Here is a 14,081-nt window from a genome sequence, read left to right as displayed (position 1 = left end):
CAGGCAGGAACGGGTCGAAACAATGGGGGAACGAAGAGGAGGGAGGAGGAGGAAGCGTGAGCCGGCTGGTGAGAGGGCCGGGAAGACGCTCATCACTACCAAGATGATGCGAAGAACAGAATTCCTCCATGAAAGAAATGTGTCCTCGTTCCATGAAACTGAGGTTTTAGAGGCTGGTCCAGTGTTAACCAAACTTTAGAAGGTACGGAACGTTGTTCCTGAACCGTGGCTGCTCAGCCTACCCACTCCAGAATTGTTAGGTTTCCATCCAAGCCATGTAAGTTTGATGGGGAGGGCCCTGAAGTAAAAAACAAGACTTCTTTTCTGAGTTCAGCTTTATCGTCATTTACCAACGTGATCTTGCCCGTTACTTTTCCTTGCCCGTTACTTTTCACTGTTTAAAATCCATCACAGACTTCTCATAGCCTACAGTGCAAATACCAAATGTGTAGCCTCAAATACCTCTCCAGGCTTCTGACCAGCAGTGCCTCCAGCAGTGACACGGCTGGAGGGAAGCAAAGGAAGCTGTTACTCCCTCTGAGCACATCCTCCAAAAGTAGCCCCCCTGACCCTTTAAAAAAGTGAGCCCAGGGACTTCCCTGGTGGTCCAGTGGGTAAGACCCTGCGCTCCCAATGCAGGGGGCCCAGGTTCGCTTTTGGTCGGGGAACTAGATCCCACACGCATGCCTCAACTAAGACCCTGCGCACCCTAAATAAATAAATAAATATTAAAAAAAAAAAAATGAGCTCGCTCCACGCCCCCCCCCCCAACAGACCTAGTTTTCCTCAAGGTTGATGCTCCAGTAGACTCTAATTACTTGCATTTCAGAAATAAGCCATGGTATTTCACACCTCATGCCTTGGAGCATGCCTTTTCCTAGAATACCCTCCATGAATTAAGTGCCTACTCTATGTCTGACTCAGAGCTAGATGCTAGAGTTTCAGTGGTGGTAAGTCATTCCCGGACCTCACGGAGCTCACAATTAAGAATGCCAAAAAACTGTCGCTCACCATCTGGTTCTAGAATAATGAAGTCACTCGCCACTGCAGTCACTGACCTTCCACACACCCTGAAAGGAGTTCAGGGCTGAGATTAGGAATGAGGCACTCTGTGCTCTGGGAAAAACTGGCAGAACAGGCCTTCAGATATTTTCTGGAGAAGATTTTACGAGCCCAATTTCTTGCAACTCCTCATATCTAGAAAAACACTAAAATCATTAACGGAGGCATCTGCTCCTTGAGACTAGCAGTAACCTGCCAAAATGTGTGCCTGATTACAAACAGCCCCCCTTCAGTAAAATCATATATATACTGATGTCCTCTACCTCTCCAGAGCAGTTTCTCACAGCTATCTGAGAGGCTGTCTCCTGGGCTATAGTCCTCATTAGGCCCCAAATAAAACTTAACTCACAACTCTCACGTTGTGCATTTTTTTTTCAGCTGACAAGATGGAAAATTTAAAAAGGACAGAGATGATGACATTCAGGTGATAAGTGCCATATGGGCAAAAGCATTGTTTTAGGTAAAGAGATACATAGACAATAGTTAACTGCCTGCAAAGCCCTTCTTTATGAAACAAGGAAGTTATATGATTGTGGATCACATAAAATTGCTTATCCAAGCACCTAGCCTCCTGGGAGGTCTACAACATGCCTGCCTCTCCCAGCCTCATTAAAATGCGTGGTCACAGGCAGGTTTCAGGTTACAGAGACCTAAAATTAATTATACTCTTTATGCCATCACATTTAATCCCCCCAACAGACGCTAAGGTGGGTACTAACAGCATTTTATAGATTGGAAATACAGGCACGGCGCTATTAAAAAAACAACACTGCTGGGAGGAAACATGGCCAGGCTTGAAGCTCAAATCTTTCGGTTCTGGGACTCCAGTCTGTAAAGTGACTTGGGACAGCGAGGGCTAACCAGTTCCTTCTCTGACTCCACCTATCGCGTCCATGATTTCCCATGAATTGACCGTTGCTGGGCAAAGTCTCCTTCAGCACAGAAAGAGTGGCCTAGAAAAGTAAGAAGTTCTGCCATTCTCATCCAGGGTTTAGGTCTCTTGCAGGCAACAGACCTGGGCATGAAGGGAGAAGAAACGGGGAAATAAGAGGGAGAGAGGTAGGGGAAAAGGACTGGCTAAATATGAACAATTACAGAAGATCAGTGCTGGAAGCAGGAAATGAAGAGTCCAGACTCTTCATTTAAAATATGAAGAAACTGAGACCCAAGGGAGGAAATGTCTCATCCAGAATTACCTAGAAACTTAGTCACTGAGAAAGGTCTAGAACTTTGCTGTTCAATGTGGTAGCCTCTAGCCAGATGTGGCTACGGAGCACTTGAAATGTGGCTAGTCTGAACTGAGATACGCTGTGTGAAATAGGCATTGGATTTCAAAGATTGCATGTGGAAAAGAAAAAGAATGTAAAATATCTCAATTTTTTATATTGATTACACGTTGAAGTGTTAACATTTGGGATATATTTAATACTATAAAATATATTATTAAAATTAATTTCACCTGTTTCATTTTGCTTTTTAAAAAACTGTGGCCACATGAAAAGATGCTTAACATCGCTAATTATTAGAGAAATGCAAGCCAAAACTACTATGAGGTATCACTTCACACCAGTCAGAATGGCCACCAACAAAAAATCTACAAATAAGAAATGCTGGAGAGGGTGTGGAGAAAAGGGAACCCTCCTACACTGCTGGTAGGAATGTAAATTGGTGCAGCCACTATGGAAAACAGTATGGAGGTTCCTTAAAAAACTAAAAATAGAGTTGCCATATGATCCAGCAATCCCAATCCTGGGCACATATCCAGAAAAGATGACAACTCTAATTTGAAAAGATACATGCACCCCAATGTTCACAGCAGCACTATTCACAATAGCCAAGACATGGAAGCAAACTAAGTGTCCATCAGCAGGTGAATGGATAAAGATGTAATATATATATATTCATATATATATATATATGAATATTACTCAGTCATAAAAAAGACTGAAATATTGCCATTTGCAGGATAAAGAAGATGGGGTACATATATACAATGGAATACTACTCAGCCATAAAAAAGAATGAAATAATGCCATTTGTAGCAACATGCATGGACCTAGAGATTATCACACTAAGAGAAGTCAGAAAGACAAATACCATATGATATCACTTATATGTGGAATCTAAAATATGACACAAATGAACTTATCTATAAAACAGAAACAGATTCACAGACATAGAAAACAAACTTGTGGTTGCCGAGGGGGAGGGTGGGTGGGGGAGGCATGGATTGGGAGTTTGGGATTAGCAGATGCAAACCAGTATATATAGACTGGAAAAACAACAAGGTCCTACTGTATAGCACAGGGAACTATATTCAATATCCTGTGATAAACCCTAATGAAAAGGAATATGAAAAGAATGTATATATATGTATAACTGAATCACTTTTCTGTACAGCAGAAATTAACACAACACTGTAAATCAACTACACTTCAATAAATAAATTTTTTAAAAATATTGCCATTTGCAGCAACATGGATACACCTAGAGATTATCATACTAAATGAAGTCAGACAGAGAAAGACAAATATCATATGATATCACTTATATGTGGAATAACAAAATGATACAAATGAATTTATTTACAAAACAGAAACAGGCTCACAAACATAGAAAACAAATTTATGGTTACCAAAGGGGAAAGGGGTGGGAGGGATAAATTAGGAATTTGGGATACACACCACTGTATATAAAATAGATAAACAACAAGGACCTACTGTAGAGCACAGGGAACTATATTCATTATCTTGTAATAACCTATAATGGGAAAGAATCTGAAAAAGAATATATCTATATCTAACTGAATCACTTTGCTGTATGCCTGAAACTAACACAACATTGTAAATCAACTATACTTCAATTAAATAAATAAATACTTTAAAACGTGGCCACCAGAATATTTAAAATTTACATATGTGGCCCACATTATATTTCTTTCTTTTTTTAATATATTTATTTATTTATTTGGCTGCATCAGGTCTTAGTTGTGGCACACGGGATCTAGTTTTCTGATCGGGGATCAAACCCAGGCCCCCTGCATTGGGAGGTCGGAGTCTTAGCCACTGGACCACCAGGGAAGTCCCTCACATTGTATTTCCATTGGACAATGCTGGTCTGGAACCTGTATCTTTCAACCTCTAGATGAGTGTTTCTACTATGCTTCCCAGGGTCTTCTAACAAGCCATTCATTTACCACCTATTTACGTGCCAGTTGCTGAGGGGAGATCAAATTGCTGTCTATCTGAGGATAAGACCAAAACATAGTAAAGGGTAAAGGTGCTGGTGCATTCCATCTCATGTGCCTCCTATATGGGTTCTTGACTCTACCAACCCCAATGTTGCCTTTCAATAACAAACTTTTCAAGTAACACCCCCTTTCCTGTTTTGAAATAAAGTTCGTATGTCACAAAACCTAACTACACACATAAATTACAAAAAATTACAGTGCAATGACAACAGAAAGAAGAAAAGGAAATCCTTTATAATAAAAGAATAATGTTATTTCAGAATGCTAGAAAACATCATTAGTCAGACGCTTGTACCTAATGTAGTACCAGCTTGAATGTGACAGTACAAATGCAGACACAACACCATGAATGACATTGCTGTGCATGATACAGTTCTCCAAAATGTTAACAAGTACATTCCTGGACGAAATGAAAGTACAATGGTCCTTCCATTTTCATGATAGTTCCAGTCCTTGAAAATTCAGCACATATTACAACCCTGCAAAATTACTTAATTTTTATATATAAAACACAGGCTCAAGCATTAGATGATTGGAACCTTTTTTTTTTTTTTTCACGAACAAGATTGTTCAGTAGGACATATTTGAAAGCTACGTAGGACAGGGACTTCCCTGGAGGGTCCAGAGGCTAAGACTCTGGGGCTTCCACTGCAGGGGGCGCAGGTTGAATCCCTGGTTGGGGAACTAAGACCCTGCATGCCCCACGGCATGGCTGGAAAAAAAAAAAAAAACAAAAAACAAAGAAAGCTACTAGGACAGATAATTCTTTCTAGTGTGATGCGATCTTGCAATATATAAGACATCTAGCATTCCTGCTCCTCCCCTCAACCATCTGACAACAAAACTGCACTTCCAAATTGCTCCCTAGGGATGTGCCGTCCTGGGTGGGAACCCACCATACTTGCTTGAAGGCCCCGCCTGCCTTCCAGCCTCCCTTGACCTGTTTTCCCCTCACTCACCAGGCTTTAGCGGCTTTGGCCTTCCCAGTTCTCTAGGCCAATCTCCTCCTTGTTCAGGGCCTTCTGCGTTCTGCTCCTTGCCTGGAAAACTTCTCTTCACTCTTTGTCTGGGTAACTTACTGCACCTTTGGATCTCAGGATTCCCAAATTCTCAGTCTAATTCTTCCTGTCCTGTTTCTCCACTGGAGTCTACTTTTCTGCAATGGTTCTTATGACAGTTTGTGACTTCCACCTAAATTTATACTTTTTTGGTCAATGTGTCTTTAATGCCTGTCTCCCGCAACTCTCAGCTACCTGAGGGCAGGGACCATGCCCACCTCGTCTACCACTCCTTTACGATGATCTGGAACTTAGTAGGCAAACAATAAACATTTCTGAAATAACTGAGTGGGTGATGGGGTTCGGGAAGCCCATTGGGAGCAGTCGTCAAGGAGGCAGAAGCGCGCTCACTGAGGGAGAGTAATTTTTTCTAGGGCAGAACGGAGTTGAGGTTGAAGCTTGCGTCACCTTTGGGTCCGTGCTGGCTTCACTCGGATTAGCGTCTGCGGAACGCACGCCTGCTGTTGGGGGGCGGGGACTGTCGGGACGATCACGTCACCCCACAGCGGGTACGCGCCGCAGAGAGGGGGCGGGACGACCACAGAGAGGGCGGCGGCGGAGCGAGCGGCCGGATGCGGTCACCATAGAGACGGGGACTGACAGCGAGCGGAAGAGGAAGGAACGGGCCAGGCTGTGAGGTGGCAGCGGCTGCAGCGGCGGAGCCGGCGCCTCGGGCCCTGGGGTCTGTTCCCCCTTCCCCGCCCTACCCCTGCAAGGGGCGTCGGGGGCGCCGCTCCGGAGGACAGGAGCACGTCCCAGCCCCACACCCTCACCCCCACTCCCCGGGACCGGGCTGGCCGCGGCCGCCATACCCCGGCCGCCCGTTATCCGCCCGCCGCCGCCGCTGGCCCGGCTGCAGGGGACTCCCCCCGTGGGCCTCGGGGTGTCCTTGGTTGTTCTTCGCCCACTGGCGCAGGCAGGGCTTTTGCCCCCGCTGACGGGCCTGAGAACGGGGTCTTTGCCCTCCTCTCCCCGCCGCGACCTCCATTCCCGTCGCCAGAACGAACGGAGTCTCCCTGCCCCTCCTCTACAGCCCCGTGACGCAGCCAGTTTTATTTCTGTTGTGAGACTAACGGCTAACACTCGCTTTGGGCCTTCTTTCTAGGACTAGAGTTGCTCTTTGATTGCTGAGAGGTAGACAGGGGCGCCGGGCTTGACAACGGGCGCACCGGAAGCCAGCCGAGCATCCGTGCGCCTCCACAGGATCCCTGCGTTGTCGCTAGCTGCTTCTCTTCTCGGTTTGCTTTGGTTCGGTTTGGGTACCCGGGGCTCTGGCAACACCAAACACCGAATCGCTCTTAGGCGGCCGGGGTTACTGTCATTGGCCTCCCGTCCCTTCTCAGAAGATGGTGGGCAGCACCAGCCTCTCAGCAGCGGGGGTTCGGAGAAGAACGCCCTGCAGAGTGGCTCCATCAGCCATTGTGCTCCTCTGAGAGGCTCTCCGTGCTGAGTCACCATATCCTCCGTCCACCTCATTAGGTGGGCAGAACTTCTGTGCGCGGTGCCAGTGGCTCCTGACTACTGGGAGGGGTGGGTACCCTAGCCAGATGTCTGCTTAACACTCGGGAATAGAGTGGAAAGGCCCTGCCCCCATCCCGGTGCCCGCCTTCAGCGGCCAGTCAGCAGCGCCTGCAGTAAACTGAGTGAGACGTGACCCCGCCAGGTGCTCTTTGGGAAAGGCCCGTGGAGTTAGGTTCCTCTAGCCGGGGGCTGTTGTGTTGATGGAGCACGTGCTTTTCCCCAAGCCCATCTTTATGGGTTGCTGCCATCTCTTGGCTTAGATCCAGTCTACAGGTGTATGTAGTCCTTTTGGGGTTAGATTTGACAGGATTGAGTTTTATTTCCTCCCGTTTTTACTGGAAGCCTCACCATTAGTGGGTGAAATTGATTCTGATATTTACTATCTGGATTGAGGGTTAGATCCAGCACCTTGACAACAGAAGGCCAGGCAGACATTTCCCGGGGATACTGGGCCTGTAAGCAAACACGCCTTGTTCTCTTGGTGACCTCATTGACCCCAGGTTCCTTTGTTAAAACTGCAGACCTACACCCGGCCAGGTGCCCATTTACCCACTGATCGATCCTTGAGGCTGTGCCCTCTGGGGCACGCACATGGCAGGGCCCACCGCCATGCGACTGAGCTCAGTGTTGGCTCTGCTGCGACCAGCACTGCCCCTCATCCTAGGGCTGTCTCTGGGGTGCAGCCTGAGCCTCTTGCGGGTTTCCTGGATCCAGGGTGAGGGAGAAGATCCCTGTGTAGTGGCTGTGGGGGAACCAGGAGGGCCACAGAATCTAGACTCAGGAACTCAGCTTGACCAAAGTGATGAAGACTTCAAACCCCGGATTGTCCCCTACTACAGGGATCCCAACAAGCCCTACAAGAAGGTGCTCAGGTGAGCGTTGTGTGTGTGCATAGTCCCCAGACCCCGGTTTAGGGTTGCTCCAAGTCCTTGCCTCTGCCTTCACTGGTAATCATTGTAGGCTCCTTGAAGCAATTCTTTACCTTGTTATCCATCAGGGTTTGGTCCAATTTCTTCCTCCTCCTCAGGTCTGAGAAAGCCTCACCCATTGGTGTTAAATTAGTAGTTGGATGTTCTTCAACGGGGCAGGGATTGCATCTAACCCATCTCCTCCAGCCTTGGCTGACCTCTCCCCAAATCAGGCCCAGTGTCGGCTACTCAGTGGATACTCACTCCAGTAGCTCATGAATATGGATGAGGAGGTCTCTCCCTTCTCTGTTCTCAACTCCAACTCACTAATTCCTAGGGGGATGTATAGGCTGGACACACTGAGTTCCTAAAGATTAGGGAGTTGACCCTTGGCACGCTGGTCTCCCTACAGGACTCGGTACATCCAGACAGAGCTGGGCTCTCGCGAGCGGTTGCTGGTGGCTGTCCTGACCTCCCGGGCCACACTGTCCACTCTGGCTGTGGCTGTGAACCGCACGGTGGCTCACCACTTTCCTCGGTTACTCTACTTCACTGGGCAGCGAGGGGCCCGGACTCCGGCAGGGATGCAGGTGGTATCTCACGGGGACGAACGGCCAGCCTGGCTCATGTCCGAGACCCTGCGCCATCTTCACACACACTTTGGGGCCGACTACGACTGGTTCTTCGTCATGCAGGATGACACGTATGTGCAGGCCCCCCGCCTGGCAGCCCTGGCTGGCCACCTCAGTATCAACCAAGACCTGTACCTGGGCCGGACGGAGGAGTTCATTGGCGCGGGCGAGCAGGCCCGATACTGCCACGGCGGCTTTGGCTACCTGTTGTCACGGAGCCTCCTGCTTCGATTGTGGCCACATCTGGATGGCTGTCGAGGAGACATCCTCAGTGCCCGTCCTGATGAGTGGCTTGGCCGCTGCCTCATTGACTCTCTGGGCATCGGCTGTGTCTCACAGCACCAGGTGACAGCCCCTTCAAGTTAATCCCGGTCCCCGACAAGTTAGTAGTGACCGAGTGATGGGCCTCGAGGCTGGGTGCTGCTGGCACTTTCCCAGCAGCACCTTGGGGCTGTCGTCGTGCCTTTTCCAGCCCTGATCACCCCTCTAGCTCTCCCTTGCTCACCTCTGGCAGTCTTAGATCCCTAGGGCCGTCAAAAGTGGCATCTTGTCAGGGACCCTCTGAGCAAGCCAGAAAGGTGCCCCTTACCAGTCCTCCCACCTGGCCCCTTGCCCTCCGCCCCTTCCCTGACACTTGCACAGTCACCAATGATCTGGGAGTGTCCTAGAGATGGCCACTCTCCTGGAGGGGTAAGGTAGCCTAGGAGCCTCCCTTTTGGTTGGTGAAGAGGGGACGATAGCAGAGGGGCCCCTCCTCCCAGACCAGAGGATTGGGAGTATTTGCTGGCTTGCAGCTTTCATTCTTCTGAGGAACAGTGGGGTTCTTTGGGGGGTGGGCGGGGGCTAGGGCATCCTTAGTTGCTTAGCTAGCACTCTCTTTTCCAAAATCCATTGGTGAGAGTGAGGCCGAGGTTGAGGGGACACCAGAATGAGCTCCTGTGCCCTCCCCGCTTCTGCGGCAGTGGCAGTAATAGGTGTGAATGCTGAGCATGGTCGAGGGTGGTCAGGCCGGGCAGCCGTCCCTGTGTGGCATTGATTGGTCTCATTGGTCCTCTAGGGGCAGCAGTATCGCTCGTTTGAACTGGCCAAAAATAGGGACCCCGAGAAGGAGGAGAGCTCGGCTTTCCTGAGTGCTTTTGCGGTGCACCCTGTCTCCGAGGGAACCCTCATGTACCGGCTCCACAAGCGCTTCAGTGCTCTGGAGCTGGAACGAGCGTACAGTGAAATAGAACAGCTGCAGGTGAGCCTGGGACCAGGGTTGGAGGTCAGAGGGAGCTTCAGGCGTCCAGGCGCATGATGGCGCGGGAGGGGAGGCTGGGCGAGGTAGAAGGAGGCTGACCATACCCCAATTTAAAACGACTCCAGGGAGAAGGGGCTCTGGGGGGGTCCAGGTCAGTCAGAAGATAATCAAAGCTCCTGGCATGACTTGGATGCACTTAAAAGGGTTTGCAGGTGAGCTCTGAGGACCGGGCTTGGTAGAGTGCTTAGACAGAAGAGTGGTTTGTGTGTTTTTTGGGGGGGGGGGGGGGTTGGGGTTTTTGTTTTTTGAGTTTTATAAAAGTTAAGTGAATTAATGTTTGTTTGTTTTTAACAACTTTATTGGAGTCTAAGAATAGTGTTTTTTTAATTTTTGAATTTTTTGGCCCCCCTGCGCAGCTCGCAGGATCCTAGTTCCCCGAGCAGGGACCAAACCCGTGCCCCCTGCAGTGGAAGCTCGGAGTCTTAACCACCAGGGAAGTCCCGACAGAATAGTTTTAATTCCTCTCCAGTAGTGCCTCTCCAGCAAGGAGGCAAAAACCTAGAAGTCCCTGAACCTCCAGCACCGCCCTTAGAAGGTCCAAGGGCAGAAGCTAGAGGAACTCTCTGCGTGACCGAGGGGCTTGTCTGAGGTGGGGTACAGGTGAAAACAAAGGGCTCTTTATGAGGAGAGCGCGAGTGCTTTGAGTATGGAAGAGAAAGACTGCCCAGCTTTAGGTTTCAGGGTGCTTTAACCTCCACGGAAGCACACTTCCCACCGCCTCCTTCTCACAGCAGTTGTGCAAGGCGGCTGTGATTCGTGTGCCTTCTGCACTTTCCGGATCAAAGGCTGTAAAGTCCAGGGAATTAAGCCATGAGCCTCACCGAGGGCTGCTGGGGTCAGGGCAGACCTCAGGCCCCGGGACGCCGGAGCGGGGTGGGGTCCTGACTGCCTAGCGGGGCACTAACTGGGCGTCCCTCCCACCCAGGCTCAGATCCGGAACCTGACCGTGCTGACCCCTGAGGGGGAGGCAGGCCTGAGCTGGCCCATTGGGCTCCCGGCCCCTTTTACACCACACTCTCGTTTTGAGGTGCTGGGCTGGGACTACTTCACAGAGCAGCACACCTTCTCCTGCGCAGACGGGGCCCCCAAGTGCCCACTGCAAGGGGCTAGCAGGGCAGATGTGGGTGACGCCGTGGAGACTGCTTTGGAGCAGCTGAATCGGCGCTATCAGCCCCGCCTGCGCTTCCAGAAGCAGCGGCTGCTCAACGGCTACCGGCGCTTTGATCCAGCGCGGGGCATGGAGTACACCCTGGACCTGCTGCTGGAAGCTGTGACGCAGCGCGGCCACCGGCGGGCCCTGGCCCGCAGGGTCAGCCTGCTGCGGCCCCTGAGCCGGGTGGAGATCCTCCCCATGCCCTACGTCACCGAGGCCACCCGCGTGCAGCTGGTGCTGCCGCTGCTGGTGGCCGAAGCCGCCGCGGCCCCTGCGTTCCTGGAGGCCTTTGCAGCCGGTGTCCTGGAGCCACGAGAGCATGCCTTGCTCACCCTGTTGCTGGTCTATGGGCCGCGGGAAGGGGGCCGAGGGGCCCCGGACCCGTTTCTTGGGGTGAAGGCTGCAGCGGCTGAGTTGGAACGACGGTACCCTGGGACGAGGCTGGCCTGGCTCGCTGTGCGCGCGGAGGCCCCTTCCCAGGTGCGGCTCCTGGACGTGGTCTCTAAGAAGCACCCCGTGGACACGCTCTTCTTCCTCACCACCGTGTGGACCAGGCCCGGGCCCGAAGTCCTCAACCGCTGCCGCATGAACGCCATCTCCGGCTGGCAGGCCTTCTTCCCGGTCCACTTCCAGGAGTTCAGCCCTGCCCTGGCACCACAGAGATCTCCCCAGGGGCCCCCGGGGGCCGGCCCTGACCCCCCGTCCCCTCCTGGTGCTGACCCTGCCCGGGGGGCTCCCGCTGGGGGCAGGTTTGACCGACAGGCTTCCGCAGAGGGCTGCTTCTACAACGCGGACTACCTGGCGGCGCGAGCCCGGCTGGCTGGTGAGCTGGCAGGCCAGGAAGAGGAGGAAGCCCTGGAGGGGCTGGAGGTGGTGGATGTTTTCCTCCGGTTCTCAGGGCTCCACCTTTTCCGGGCCGTGGAGCCAGGGCTGGTGCAGAAGTTCTCCGTGCGTGACTGCAGCCCTCGGCTCAGCGAGGAGCTCTACCACCGCTGCCGCCTCAGCAACCTGGAGGGGCTGGGGGGCCGTGCGCAGCTCGCCATGGCTCTGTTTGAGCAGGAGCAGGCCAATAGCACCTAGCGCGGCCCGGGCCCCCCCACCCCACCCCGCGCCGCCACTTAGAGCCCTTCCGGCCTTAGCCCCGGCCAGGCGGGGCAAGATGGATGGACCGACGGAGGGCTTGTTGCTGTATTTCTGAATAAGAAAATGTTAATTAAAAGTGTCTTCTGCCAAACTGTTTTTAGGTCTAGGGAAAATGGAGTAAGAAGACTCTGAGGGAGGGGGTGGGGAGTTCCCCAGAGGGACCCACTGCCCTCCCCTTCCTCCTCCCTCCCCAGTTACCAATGACCACACGGCTGTTATCAGGTGAATGACCTTTAATCCAGTCCCTGCCTCACCCGCGAGGCGAGGCCAGGCGTCAGGAGTGATGGCGGAGCCCTAGGGGACAGGGCAGGGCCTGAGGCCCCCAGCGGCGCTCGTTCACAGGGCTCCTAGGTGTTGCGCACAACCAGGGATTGCTCCAGCTCCTGCCTGCGCTGCTGGATCTGTAGAGAAATGAGAGCAGAAGCAGGTTACCGTGGTGCTGGTGAGTGACAGGACGCCCCCCGCCCGCCCTGGAGGAGCATCTGGGAGCAGGGAGGGCTCCCTGGAGTGGCTGGTGCGGCTGAGAAGGGAGGTTTCTCCGGAGGGACACGGGAGGCCTGCGGGGCCCTTCACACCTTGCAATAGAAGTAGCGGCTGACGGCTTCCTGGGACCAGGGCTGGTGGTAGAACTCAGCCCGGCGCTCCTCCTCAGGGTTGCCTGCCACATCTGTCATCACCTGGGAGGGAGCAGTGGGGTCAGCCCTGAGCCCGGACCCCCTCCAGCCCCTGTGAACAATGTTTACTGTCTTCCCGATGTGCTTGTCTTCCATCCAGCGCTCCCTGAGTCCCCTTCACCTTGAGGTCCCGGCTCTGGGAGCGGAGGAGGTCTTGGATGTAGCCTTTGGGGTCTCTGGAGAAGCTTAGCATGAAGTCCCTCTGGATCTTGAGCTGGTTTATGGACTCAATCGTCTCATGGATCTACAGGTAGAAAGACAGAGGCTTTCACCTGGCCGTGCTGATGTGTGAGAGGAAGGGAAAGGGGGGGGCGGTATGGGGGCGGGGAAGGGGTTTGCCGTTGTTCCTCTGAAGGGCAATCCCTCAGGTCCCTGATGCCGAGGCAGTCCCAGGGAAAGGGGGATGGGCGGAGCTCCAAGTAGGAGGGAAGGGCCACCTCCCCTTCCTGTCTCCACAGGCCCACGTTCTTGTCTGTTCTGTCTGTACTTCTGTCACTTTTGGGTTGATGTCCCACTCCAGCTCTGGGCTCTGGCCCCACCTTACTGTCCAGAGCGCTGATCTCCTGCTGGTTGGCCGTGGACAGGAGGAAGCTGCTCATCTGCCCCTTCAGTGGCTCCTCCACCTCCACGTCAATGTCGTAGCACGCCGTCTTCTTCTGGTCCGACGGGTCCACGCTGCCAGGGGAGTCCAGCCCTTGGCGTCTGTGCCGCCCCCGCAGAGGCCAAGGGCGCTGGGGCCCGATGCAGGGGGGAGCGGGGGCACGGGGGGGAGGCAGAGGGAGGGGCAGGGAGGCCAGGACCACCACAGAGATTCCCTGTTCCGAGGAGCAGCTGGGGGCCTCACCTGATGACGTGGTTGATGACGATTGGGTCAGGGGGCAATAGCAGAGCTGTGAGGCGCTGGGGAATCTCAGAAAACTTCAGCCGGGGACAGTCAAAAATCTGAAGTGGGAGAGAGAGATCGCTCTTCTGTGCTTGAAAGAGCACAGTTTCCATTCTGAAAAGGCCACGAGAAGCCAGTGCTCACGGGGCTGGGGCCAGGTGGGCTGCGACCAGAGGAGCGCTGACGGGGAGGGGTGTGCAGCGCGCGGGTGAGAGCACAGGCCCTGGGTCGGCCGGCCCGGGTGTAAGTGCTGCTTCCACCGCTCCTGCAACCCTGAGCAACTTACTTAACATCTCAGCCTCAGTTTCGTCATCTCTGGAAAGGGGATGGGAATGGTATCTATCTCAAGGGGTTGGTAGAATGAAATGAGTCGGTTACGCACAGAGTGCTTGGAACAGTGCTCGGCACGTGGTAAGTGCTCAATAAATATTGACCTATTTTTACTACTCAGGTCTATCTGTTGTATTTATTTAAAAATTATTATTAAAAAATATTAT

The 14,081-nt window shown here is 52.6% G+C and overlaps 2 protein-coding genes across 5 annotated transcripts in view; one reads left to right on the top strand and one right to left on the bottom strand.

The window, feature by feature from the left end:
* Positions 1 to 5,966: 5,966 nt before the first annotated feature.
* Positions 5,967 to 12,098, top strand: CHPF2 (chondroitin polymerizing factor 2). Of its 2 annotated transcripts, none has more exons than XM_036863472.1 (5): positions 5,967 to 6,052; positions 6,476 to 7,763; positions 8,212 to 8,776; positions 9,489 to 9,671; positions 10,657 to 12,098. In XM_036863472.1, the coding sequence occupies exons 2-5, from the start codon at positions 7,483 to 7,485 to the stop codon at positions 11,962 to 11,964; spliced, it is 2,337 nt and encodes a 778-aa protein (XP_036719367.1). In that variant the 5' UTR covers positions 5,967 to 6,052; positions 6,476 to 7,482; the 3' UTR covers positions 11,965 to 12,098. The 2 variants fall into 2 exon arrangements, with proteins under 2 accessions (XP_036719367.1, XP_036719368.1); XM_036863473.1 differs by having other exon boundaries at positions 5,967 to 6,849; positions 7,413 to 7,763.
* A 144-nt stretch (positions 12,099 to 12,242) lies between these two features.
* SMARCD3 (SWI/SNF related, matrix associated, actin dependent regulator of chromatin, subfamily d, member 3) overlaps positions 12,243 to 14,081 on the bottom strand; it is a 33,084-nt gene continuing 31,245 nt past the window's right edge. For all 3 annotated transcript variants that reach the window (XM_036863475.1, XM_036863476.1, XM_036863474.1), the window contains 5 exons: positions 13,546 to 13,643; positions 13,241 to 13,376; positions 12,823 to 12,945; positions 12,603 to 12,704; positions 12,243 to 12,428 (listed from right to left, as the gene is read on the bottom strand). In XM_036863475.1, the coding sequence (XP_036719370.1) occupies positions 12,375 to 12,428; positions 12,603 to 12,704; positions 12,823 to 12,945; positions 13,241 to 13,376; positions 13,546 to 13,643 (513 nt within the window). In that variant the 3' untranslated portion in view covers positions 12,243 to 12,374. The remainder of the gene's footprint in view (positions 12,429 to 12,602; positions 12,705 to 12,822; positions 12,946 to 13,240; positions 13,377 to 13,545; positions 13,644 to 14,081) is intronic.

This window comes from Balaenoptera musculus, chromosome 9 (assembly GCF_009873245.2).
Source record: "Balaenoptera musculus isolate JJ_BM4_2016_0621 chromosome 9, mBalMus1.pri.v3, whole genome shotgun sequence".
NCBI classification, from domain to species: domain Eukaryota; kingdom Metazoa; phylum Chordata; class Mammalia; order Artiodactyla; family Balaenopteridae; genus Balaenoptera; species Balaenoptera musculus.
This window is presented reverse-complemented; position numbering and strand designations above follow the sequence as displayed.